The 12,394-nt window shown below is 45.2% G+C and overlaps 1 protein-coding gene across 1 annotated transcript in view; it reads right to left on the bottom strand.

The window, feature by feature from the left end:
- Positions 1-1,702: 1,702 nt before the first annotated feature.
- Positions 1,703-12,394, bottom strand: part of Cfap58 (cilia and flagella associated protein 58) — a 103,640-nt gene continuing 92,948 nt past the window's right edge. Inside the window, exons 16-18 of the mRNA XM_031390638.1 lie at positions 8,959-9,078; positions 6,664-6,797; positions 1,703-2,421 (exon numbers count right to left, since the gene is read on the bottom strand). Of these exons, the coding sequence (XP_031246498.1) occupies positions 2,310-2,421; positions 6,664-6,797; positions 8,959-9,078 (366 nt within the window). The 3' untranslated portion in view covers positions 1,703-2,309. The remainder of the gene's footprint in view (positions 2,422-6,663; positions 6,798-8,958; positions 9,079-12,394) is intronic.

Genomic DNA, 12,394 nt, shown 5'->3' with positions numbered 1-12,394 from the left:
ACTGAACTCACCCACTCCAGCTCATCGTTGGGAGTCAGACTGTGAGGCCAGAAGCTATCCCCAGAGGCTTTGCCCTGCTGGGATAGATCAGGAATCACAGGTGAACCTCTTATGGAGCCCCTGAAACAACTCAATGAACTTGGCCTTGGCTCCTCTTCAGAAGATGTCTCTGCATGGATGGGAAGCCCTGAGGGTTGGCTTTGTCTAGGGAACACGTTGTGCCAAGGGAAAATATCATCAGAACATTCTAGAAGTGAAAATGTCATCCCCACTGTGATTTTTTTTTTTTAAGTACTGTATTTTAAACACAGATCCCTGTAGACCCTGGCAAGGGCTCCCCACTGAGCCTATTCTTGTCCAGACTGAAATAGAATTTGTGACCTTCCTGTCTCTGCCTACCATTTGGAGGCATAACAGGCATGCACCATCTTACGTAACTACATAGTCATTTGTTTGCTTTGAATCAAGGTCTCCTATAGCCCAGGTTCAAATCTGACTGCCCTTGTAGTCAAGGTTGGCCTGAACTCCTTATCTTCCCGTCTCTCCCACTGGGATAAAACATCCACCATACACATCTGGCTCTCTTTGTGATTCTCTGGATTTAAAATGCTCTTGGTAACTTCTCGAGGAGACAGCCCATTTTCCACACTTAACGTAAGGTGCGCAAAGCAATTAGGAGCATGCCTCACCACATACCATGGACACTAAGGTGGCTTTCTACCTGTGACATTCCCACTCTGGTTCAAATGAGAGAGCATCCTACGATAGCAACAGTGAGCACTTGCCGTCTCTGTGTCCAAGGGCTGCCACTGAGTAGCAAGGGCCTGCATTGCCTACAGGCAAACAGAACCCTACGTGCCCCTTCAGAACAGCCTCTGGCTAGCAACTAACAGGGTAAAGATATAAAGGCCCAAGCCCCCTCATTTCTCATGGTAAAACTCTGAGCAGCCACTATAGGCTCTTCAGAGTTGTTCTGCAAGTCCAGACAAAGTCTCCCATCATGAACCTTGAATTTGTACACCATCCTCTCATGGCCTGGCTTGCTTCCCTTCGCAGTTTCCCTTCTGCATCCTCGTACCCGCCTTTGTGAAGTAAATCACTTTCATGGACTTCTCTGGCATTGGTCAGCCTCTGGGGAATCTTATCTAGACAACAGCACGTGTCTCAGTGGACTGAGGGGGCCAAGGATATCCAGAGAATCCCATTAAGCTATCTTTTCCTATACAGTCTGGATCACCAACACCCTTGCCCCCAACAATGGAAATCATGGTCACTGAGCACAAATGGAGCATTCCAATGTTTTGCTTTCCGTTGTTTTCGCTGAGATGCTTGCTCCTCTGGAATTTAAAAAACTGCAGAAATCAAGTTATTGTAGAAGAGATGGTCACAGCATTGCTACATGAACATTTAACAAGATAACTGTGAACTGATGTTCACGTCATTGCGGCTTCAACCAAAAGAACTCACAATGGATTCTGTGGCTCAAAACGCTGTCTGGCGACCTGAGAGCCAAGCAGTTCACGGGGCTAAACAACTCCATTGTCAAGCACAAGAGCTCTGAGACACAGCAGCTGGCTCTTTTATTTCACTGGCTTGGATCCTTTGACTCAAATCCTTATGTTAAACATTTCTCACAGTCATTTTAAACTTTAATGACATGCTCTACCAAAGCAAAGATCAAAATCCTTACAAAGAATTTTTTTATGATGAAGTATTTATTGGCATTTCTTCTTCAGAACAGATTTTCCTACCCCAGGCCTGGAACGATGTCCCACATGGAAATCACTCTCAATATACACTTTTTGAAATCCCAGTCATGTGTCCTGTTTTCTCATCTCATGCTATGACTTGTTAATGAGGAATAATTAAAATAGATTTTCACTAATAAGATGTGAGGGCATGCATTGCATTTTTTAACATATAAAATATATTTTGCATACAAAAACCTTCAAGTGCTCAAATATCTATCATAGAGAAATTAATACCCAAAGCTTCATCCACCCCGAGTTTCTAAACCTAGTGCATTTCTAGTCACTTAATGCAATTGTACCAAAAGATCAGCTTTATGCCAGGGGCCATCTTAATTAAAGAACTACAATCACAGTCTATTAATGTCCATGTGCTTCAGGTACAACATCATCACTTGTATATACAAGACACTGAGAGTTGTCCATTCCTTCCAACTTCGAGGAGCTGGGCACCGGCTTTTTCTATCTAACTATGATTTGAGGGATTGAAGGCGATTCCTCCACAATGTTCCAGCACAGATTTCCTGAGCTGTTGAGCTTGAGCTGTCCAGCAGCTTCCAGTTACAACTTCACCTTGGTTGGGTGATTGAGGGGAAATCCGCCCCCAGTAAATCGAGAGACAGACTTCTTGGGCTCTGAGAAGATGTTGTTCATCGATACCCTGTCCTTGTTTCTGTAAGTGAAAGGACATAATTAGCTACCCCGACGTCTCATTCCTCTTCTGAGTTTCATGTTCTGTAATTTCCTAGGGTAAGCTAGCCACCAAAAACAACTGGTTAGTGCTCCTGGTTGGAGATCTGATTAGGCATTTCCTGACAGCATATACAATTATGGGTAGATAATTAGATAATGAAATATTAGCTGCTATTGGTGGACAAATATGGACAGAGGGCCTCATTACAGCTCAAACACTGGCTGCCTGGCTTATCACTGTCTTCTTGTTTTACAAATATTTGTTTAGTTCCAAAGATCAGTCAAAAGAGCCCTCCTCGTGGCTTAGATATAATGACTAAATTAGTTGATTACTGCCTGGTCCATTTCCAAATTCTTGTGAAATGTTAGAAATATCTACTCCATGTAAAGTATCTTTATCAAATTTGGACATCTATAATGTACAAACTTTCCTACAAGTCCAGACAAGCATCAGAAAGGACTAAAAACAGTCTAAGATACAAGAAAATCTGGGGAGGATAAAAAAGATGGTATTTTGGTAATAAATAAAAGGAATTCTGCCTAAAACAAATCTGCAATATATTTTTCTATATGGATTCCTTTTACACACCCACACACTCACACACACATATGCCCACATTCACACATGTGCATATACATACTCATACACACATATTCATACACATGCATACACACACATGTACACATACACACACACACACACACACACACACACACACACACATCCCTTCCCTGCAGAGGTACCATACAAGTTACCTGTTTTGAATTATAAAAGGCAAAAATTAAGCAAACTCTAAGACCAAAATCAGTTAGATGGGCCAACTACACCTGATTGATCTTAGAGGAATGAATATTGGCTTTGGGATAAAAGCCTGATCCTGCAAAGTACAGACCAGCATAAGAAGTGAAGACTGGAGGAATCCAGTGGAGGGATGTAGGATGGATGTGACTGGGATGTGGGTAGATCCCATTGAGGGAGGGAATGGATCCCATGGAGGATGTGGGTGGATCCCATGGAGGGATGTGAGTGGATCCCTTGGAGGAAGGGAGTGGATCCCATGGAGGATGTGGGTGGATCCTGTGGAGGGATGTGGGATGGATGTGGCTGGGATGTGGGTGGAACTAATGGCTGGTGAAGTGTGTGTCTGAGACAAATGAAAGAAGCAAAAATGATAGAAGTTGCTGTTTCTAAAGGGTGTGTGTATAAAGAGCGCCCACAGGGGAGGTCCTAAATTAGTCCATTTGGAAAGAACCTGTAGAGCATTGCTTAGTCAACTCAGCTGCTCCCAGGAGATTTGACTCCAACACTGTGAAAACCCATCCTCCACAAATAGGACAAAAAGCTCTCTCTTTGAGTGGATCCAGCAAAGAGGATTCCTTCCTCCCCCCCCCTTCCCCCCAGCACTCTGGCAACTGTCTAGCTCCTGATGGGTGTTAGATGCATGCAGCCCTCACTCCCCCTTCCCTGCACTTCCTCGCCTTAAATAACCTGAGTTTTCCCTTCTGATGGAATCTAGGCTTAATGCTTCTGGCTTGGTCTAAGCTGACTAATGGGAATACTGTCTCTTCTGCATTATCTGTTTAATGTATTTATAGACCATTATAATGACTCCCTGCAGCCTTCTCCCAGTCTACACCATCTCAGCACTTTTGTTTCTGCCTTTGCATATCTTCTTCAGCACCTTAATCTGTTTTGCTGTGTTCCTCTGATCTCTTCCCCTCTCTGTGACCAGCTTATGGCCACCTCAACTGGAAGAAACCACCAGTAAAACCAAAGCCAGGTCAGAGGGCTGAGGGGCAGGACAGGTGAAGACAAAGCCTGAGGAGCCACGCTAACCAACAGATACCTCTGAATCAAACAAAAGGGTTCTGTGGCTTGCCACCAAGTGTGCACAGCTACCAGACACTCTAAATGCAGCTAGTGAAAGCAAGGCACAGAATTTTCAGCTGGGCTGGTGAGATGGCTCAGCGGGTAAGAGCACTGACTGCTCTTCCAAAGGTCTTGAGTTCAAATCCCAGCAACCACATGGTGGCTCACAACCATCTGTAATGAGATCTGACGCCCTCTTCTGGTGTGTCTGAAGACAGCTACAGTGTATTTATTTATAATAATAAATAAATCTTTGGGCCGGAGCAAACACAGACTGAGGGAGTGGGGTCTACTGGAGGGAACAGAGGGGAGCATGCAACTTGAACATGGTTTTGAAAAGGAGCCTAGGGCAAGCCAATGAGCTACAGCCAGGGGTGAGTTGGTTCTAGAAAGATGGTTGGAGCTACAGCCAGGGGTGAGTTGGTTCTAGAAAGCTGGTTGGCCAATTAACCGTGCTAGCTCTTTGGAGTTATGTTATACAAGTTAGCTGTTGTGTAAACTATGCCGCTGATCTCCAAGTGGAGTGTGTGAAATGAACCCTTAGAGACAAGTGGGATGCTCCCCCTCATAGAAAGAAGGAATCAGAGTCTAGTCAGGCTTTTTTCTTTAAAACTAAGCATTATGTTTTACTTAACATTACAAAATGGAGATAGCATGCATGCAGCCTGCAAATGAGAATACTCTGAAGGTAGATCTGAAATGGATCTAAAAAACTTTTTTCATTTAAAAAAAAAAAAGTGTATATCTGTATACATTCGAGGGGCAGCAATGATTTCAAGAATCACTTATTGTTTAGAATATGAGCTCAAAAAACTGGATGGTCTCAGAGCTCAACACCTCCCTTACAAGAAACCAGCCCTACAATAATTTATCAGTGCAGCCTCAAGACAGCAGAGGTGATGTGATCCTCTGCTTGCTCATTCCATAACCTACCTAGTTTAACCTAGTGCTTCTTCTACTCCATGACTCCTTTACCTATGGTTCCCCTCCCCATCTCCTCTCTCTCTCTCTCTCTCTCTGTGTGTGTGTGTGTGTGTGTGCATGTCTCCCTCTCTCTCTCTCTCTCTCTTACTCTTTCTCTCTCCCTCTCTCTCAGTGGTTCTAAAACTTCAGTGTGACTGAAAACAACCCAGAAAGCTTCAAGTTGCCAATTCCTGAGGCTGAGTCCAGCTACCAGGAAATGGGGTCTAGGAACCTGTGTGTTTAATCTGCCTTCACTACGAACTCAGTCAGTCACAAGACCCACATGTTAAGACAGATTTCTCTAAATCATGGCAGTATTTCACGCCACCGAGGAACTGCCATCGAAATGTGGACCAGGGGAATATTCTGATTTACAAGAAGGGCAGATTTTTACTGGCAAATGAATTTGCATCCAGTTACTTTATATGCTGTTTGCTGCTAACGGATTGTAGGCAGATGCACTCAAACCATATTTCAGCCTGTCCCTGAGGTGTCCATGCAGATGAAATACCAAATATGACTTTCAGCCCATAATGGGAGTCATTGTGGAATTAGCTGGATCAGTTTTGGCAAGGCCACATAATCAGACCAAGTTTCAAACTTCCTGACTCGACTGGGAACAGGGGAACAGCAATAAAAAAGCTAAGGGAACACTTGCTTCCCAACACTCGGGCACCCCACAATGTCAACCTCAGCCTTTGCATCTTCCTATTTTTATCTCCTGGAAGAGGAGCTGAGGCCAACGCCCCACCACGGAAACTTTAGTCAGTCACTGCTCATGGATGCTCAGAGTCAGTCATGTCTAAAACACGGGACGTGTTTCCAATCATAGTGGTGTCACTGCATGACGAAAGCCTTAGGAAGCCCCACCCCTCCACGGGTTTGAACTGTGGGTACATTTCGGCCCAGGGAAGGCTGGTGATTGAGTCTCATCTGCAAACAGTTATGACCTGGCCATTAGCAAGCCATGAGGATAGTGTGTGTGGCCAGCAGTCCTGTCCCATCTGCCCTCACCATGAGCAGGTCTTGGTGAATCCCTGCTAAGTCTCTAAGAGAGGAGAAATAGATGTCAGATAAGACAGGGATTTTAATGTGTTGTGAACTTCTGGTTGTTTGACCCATGGCTCAGTTTACCCTACTGAGATTGGCAGCTCTGAGAAATTCATCAAACTTTTTTTTTTTTTTGACACGGGGTCTCACAGTGTTCCACTGGTTAGCCTAAAACTCTCTCTGTGGACAAGGCTGGCCTTGGACTCCCAGACATCTGCCTGCCTTTGCTTCCGGAATGCTACGATTAAAGGCAAGCACCGCCACTCCCAGCCCCTTCAAATATTTTCTTACAATCAGATACCAGGCAAAATGAGATTAGAACGCTGGACTGAGTCTTACTTCTGAACAAGTTCTTTGCGTTTCTGAGCCAGGTATTTCTTCTTTAAAGACACCAGTTCATTTCCAAGTCTCTCGATCTCATACTTGTACTCCTGGCTCTGTGACTCGTACATATTCAACTCTGATGACAGAACCTAACACAACACATGAAGCAGCGTTAGTGAAGGTTCACAGGGAGATGATATCCTTTCCCAAAACATTTGTTTTAACTTGCCGCCATTCATTCCAGGGGGCTAAAGTTGCAGACCACTGTCCAGTCTGGGTTTCAAACTATAACAGCGTAATTCCACATGCTTCCACAGGCTCAGGGCCCATACCTGGTTGAGAATTGATATCCAAGTGACAAGCATAAATGAGATATCATCCTATATTAAAAGGAGAACCAGCAGCAACATTCGAGCGGGTTCAGATGAACTACCATTCGTCTCTGTCCGTAATGTGTTTCAGGGAATATTACAAGTGGAGACAGAACACAGACACACCATCTAAAATAGCTCTTAGCCTTTTAAAAATACATTCAAGAGAAAATACCAACAGGGAGTGAGAGTCCGAGGATTACGGTAAAAGCCCTCTGAATGCTGCATCTCCCTCTACCACTAACTAGGCTTTGAATATACATCTGTGTACACCAGGGTGGTTGCTCTGCTAAGTGTCAATCATCCTTTTCACTCCCTGGGACTCTTCCTGGGCTCTCTGTGTATCTCAGCAGTGGGATAGCTTATCTCTAAAACGCAGGGAGCTTGTGCCTTGGAGATCTTAATGCAAGAGAGCGAGCTGTAATAAGAAGCCTGACCCCGCCTCTCTCCATGGCTGGGTGCAGTGAGTGCTGAGGGATAGAAGCCTCACTAGAGCAGGAATTTACTTCTCCAAACAGGGTATAAAGTACACTAGAACTAAGCTGTGCTCCCTACCCAAACCCGGGCAGGAGAGGGAAGGGGCAGCCAGGTGTTCTGAGGGGCGCCGCATACACCTGCTGTTCTGAGGCTAGTCATAAAAGCAAGATCATCATTCTGCCAGCTTGCCTGCTTCTGAACTCTTCCCTCTTAATTGTTGTGAATATGATTATAGCCATGCTGGAGGCGCCAAAGAACATGATGTTCATGTTGAAAGAAAACCTGTCTCAGTGGTTCGATTCTTAGGAACAAAGACCCTGTTTTGAGACTCCAGATAATGGCTTTGCTCTTTGGGACTTGCTCAGAATTCCCATGTCCCTCTGCTGCAAGGTGTTTTCATTTTATTCTGAGCTGAAGACAAGAGTTTCCTGAGGTAAAGGGTTGCTGTAACATAATGCCCCCGAGGGAGCCATTGAGGACTATCCAGAGCCAACTATGGCGAAGACAAAGGAGGCACGAGCTTTTCTAATTTATACTCACCCTGAGAAAATGAGAAGGAAACATTTTTTTGGCTTGAAATATTCAATTGTTTCAAGAAACAAAAGTAATCAAGACTGTGTGCCTTTTGCAAAATTCAAATTATGTCTCTGGGTCCTCATGTGAAATGAACACTCATAGTAATTTGAAAATTAATGTTCTAATTAGATTGGCTGCATATATCCTTTTCACCTAAAAGAAAAAACTATTCTAGTGTTTCATTTATGAAGAGGTCAAGTCTATACTAATAGGGTGTCATCTAGTCTACTCCAAATAGGAGGTTAGGATTGTCACCCTTGTTGGGCAGGGCAAGTGCCAGAAGTCATCTGACCTGTAGAGAATTCCATGGATGTGTGTGAGAGAGCAGAAAATATCTCTAGTATTATTAGTGACTGCTCGATCAGGAGGGACCGTTTTTGAGACAACTTCCAAGAAGCACACAGAATAATAAAAGACTCCATGTCTCCGACTGAGGCTCTTGTGTCACTGGGAAGGGAATTGTGCCAAAAAAAAAAATTTTTTTTTTGCATGGTTTTATCTCCCCTTTGTAGCTATTTATGTGATAAATGGACATGATGCAAGACCCTGAGCACCGGTTGGTGCTTTGCAAATGTTTACTGTGGGTGGAAAGGAAGGGCAGAAAGCTGCTTTGGTGTGGTAAGGTACTTTGGTTTGCCAATGGTGTTGAATGTCCTCTTCTACCATCTGAGCTGTCTAAACCATTCTGCGACCTTCCATGCAGCCCTTCCTCCATTGCATTGCTTCCTTCCCTCCTCATTCCTTTCTTGGTGCTCACTCTCCTCCTTCTGGGATCATTAGAGTCTAATGAACTCTGAGAAAAGCTGGCTGGGTGGTAGACTGATTCACTGAGCAGCCCAGGAGGGCCCTCAAGGCAGCCATCCGAACAATCAAGAGAGAGGCTTACTTTCAGCTGCTTGGTCTTCTCCTGCAGTGTATGCCGGTAGATCTGCAGCTGCTCCGCAGCCTCCGGGCCAGGCTGCCGGGCCAAGATGTGCTTCAGTTCCACATACAGCTTCTCTTTCTCCTGGGGGAAGGCATAATCGGGAGCAGAAATTAAACAACCCACCCAAACTTGCACCATAGGGCCCCATGGTTCCGGAGCCTTCTAAGCTGCTTGGCACATGTACACTACTAATTACATCCACTCAGTAGCTGTCCCATCAGCACCTGTCAAAGAACTAGAATGTGCCCAGTACTTGGAGTCAAGAGACAAGAAGTGAGACAAACAAGCAAGATAAAGGTCCTCTCTATCCGGACGTATGATCACAGCGCAGTGTTGTAGGGTCCAGTGACTGCTATCAGAGGAGGTGGGGGAAGGCGTGCAACGACATCATGTGAATTTCCTCTCTAAGCATGGGTTCTCCCCATACAAGGAGAGAAAAGACCACAGGCCAAAATTCCGTGATGGAACAGGATGTGACTTTAAAGAGTCCATGGGTTCTCTGAAGGAGTTACCTCGCAACAGTGACTCAAGGGGACAAGTCAGGAAGAGGAGAGAGGAGCCCAGATCATTGTGTGAGTCTAAGCTGTATTGGGAACTAGGTCTTTTAGGCAGTTGGGAACCAGGACTGAGCATGCCTGGGCTGCTCACAGAAATAAAAGAGTAGCAGGAGCAGCTTGCTGCAGGGGGGACAGTCCCAGGGCCTCCATGCAGACAGAAGACAGGGAAAGATGGATCTCAGGAACGTTAGGGAAACACGGGTAGATGGGAAGATGTCACTGAAGTGGAATCAGTGGGCTCTGCTGAGTGATCAGACCCTCGTGGAAGGCAGGAACCCAACGACTTTTAAGTCTCTGGTGTCTGCCCCTGCGTGGGAGAAGGGAAAGCCATAGTGATGGAAGGAGCAAAGCTGGGGGGAACAGAAGTCCCAGAGACTAAGTAGACAGAGGGTGAGGGAGGGAGCAAAGCTGGGGGGGAGCAGAAGTCCCAGAGACTAAGTAGACAGAGGGTGATGGAGGGAGCAAAGCTGGGGTGGAGCAGAAGTCCCAGAGACTAAGTAGACAGAGGGTGAGGGAACTAAGCCTGGACCACAGGACATATACCTGAGAGCTGAAAATGCAGTCCAGAACCGGAAGCCAAAGGGCAAGCTGGACCAGAGCACTCAGCTCGCTGTAGTAATTAGCATATGGTACAGAACAGAGTGAGAAAAGTCTGAAGGGGAACAACTCAAGAGTGCCTCAAGGCAAAAGGAAGCAGATGCTTGAGAGACTGGAGAGTTGTGGCCATCCAGTGAGAGAAAGAGAAGAAGGCAGAGAACTTCAAACAGATCCAAGGCAAAGCTGACTGGCCACCTCCCTCAGACTGGCTGGCCACCTCCCTCAGGCTGGCTGGCCACTGAAACTCAGGCTGGTTTCAGTGACATATGGGAATTTGAAATAAAACGCACAGAAGAGAGTACCTTAAGAAACATGAGGATTGTGAAAAGAAAGGAAATTGGGAAATAGTTCAAGGGATGGATAAAAATCCTAGGAAAATTGGGGCAGGCATATTTACAGGACTAAGAGAAAGGATTTCCCAGGAATCCGAAGAGTGCCAGCTTTTCATAACTAGACTAGATTTTAATCACTGGTGATGGGTTTTACAGATCTTTAAACTAAAGGAATATAGTGTGAACATCGCGTGTTCCAGTATCATGTCCCATTTCTAGATCCTCATATGCATTAGAGTGGGGTAAACCTAGCAGGCATTGATAAAGGCTCACATATGCTCTTAGTCTCTGAGCGCTATGATCTCCTGCAGGTAATTACACTAAAGGGGAAACCATGAGAAGTGCAAGCCCTCACATTAAATGAAACATCCAGTCAAATGGAAACTGATTTCTACCTAGAGCTATGCAACCTTGGTATTGGCACCTAATATCTATTTTTACCAGAGTACATAAAATCCATTTGTAAAATCGTAAAAATCCACTATCTAGTCATTGTTACCATTTGTTTTAGGTTTTTCCTTTCTCCTGGCTAAATTTGAGAATTTTTAATATAAAAGCATAGCCCAATCTACAGAGCAGTGCATGAGGCTTCAAAATTAAGTGGATGGAATCAAGTGTCTCCATAAACCCACTCACCCAACAGCGAGAAGCTGCCTTGGTAAGACATCATTCTAGAAATGACAAGGAAACCGGAAGCCCATATTAAGGAAAACATGGACAAATAGAATTAGAGCGAGGCGCTTTTCCTTTGTAGCATAACCCCACTGTCACACCTTCCAGTACACTCCTCGCAGTAAATGGATACAGCCAGCAGACAGAACAGTATCAGGAGGTGAGTTTATTTTCTATAGCCTCTTAACGCCGTCTCTGTTGGAAAAATAACACTTCTGACAAGCCTCCAAGATTCAATTTGGAGAGGCTGAGACCTATGTGGCAAAGCCCATGGAAGTGTTTTGTTCATTTCTTTCAGCTCACCTTGCTTTCTTACAGACACGCAGAAGGTTGGAGAGTAAAGAACGTCCCGATGATGAAGAGGAAGCAATCTGGCTGAGGAGAGAATGATCTCTTGGCTGAAAGGACCATCTTACTCCAAGAACCATGAACTATTTCCCATGTGTAATGCTTCAATTACTCGTGCTCAGCTGGGAGTCAAGGCCCGGAGGAGGGAGCGTCGAAGAAGCAGATGCTCTCACCCCGCTTCAGAGCGGGCAAGGTCAAGGTCAGTGGGAGCTAATAATACCCAAAGCCCCCCCCCCCCCCAAAGCAAAGCATACAGCTATGCTCCCAAGAATCATCTGCCCGATAACTCAGGAGGCTTGCAGACACACTACTGCATGTAGGGAACAGGGAATCTGGCTCAGACTAAACTACAAAATTCCTGAAGACTACTCATCAGTAAGAGAATCAAGCAGAAGGTAAATCAGACTCAAAGCCACCACAAAATAAATGTCTAGTGTAAAGGACGACTCAGGCCCTCCATCTCCTCTCCACGGCACCTGAGTGGGCCCCACCTGAGTATAATATCTTCATACAGAGTGACTGACACTTTATTGCACCACATTCAGTTTTGTTTCTCAAAGTTACAAAATGAGTTATAGTTCATTTGCCCTAAATAGCTGAGTGTGGGCTGGAAAGATGGCTCAGTGGTTGAGAGCACTTACTGCTCTAGCAGAAGACCAGGACTCAGTACCCACATGACTGCTTACAACCAATCAGCTCCAAGGAATCTGGTGCCCTCTTCTCAACTCTAGCAGCACATGCATCCACATAGGACACCTACATACATGCTGGCAAAACATTCATACACATAGTGTAAAAGTTAATCTTAGGAAAAGAAATAGAGGGGCTGGTGAGATGGCTCAGAGGGTAAGAGCACCGACTGCTCTTCAGAAGGTCATGAGTTCAAATCCC

The sequence above is a fragment of the Mastomys coucha genome, unplaced genomic scaffold (assembly GCF_008632895.1).
Source record: "Mastomys coucha isolate ucsf_1 unplaced genomic scaffold, UCSF_Mcou_1 pScaffold21, whole genome shotgun sequence".
NCBI lineage: Eukaryota > Metazoa > Chordata > Mammalia > Rodentia > Muridae > Mastomys > Mastomys coucha.
The sequence above is the reverse complement of the archived record's forward strand: the minus strand, read 5'-3'. Positions and strand labels throughout refer to the sequence as shown.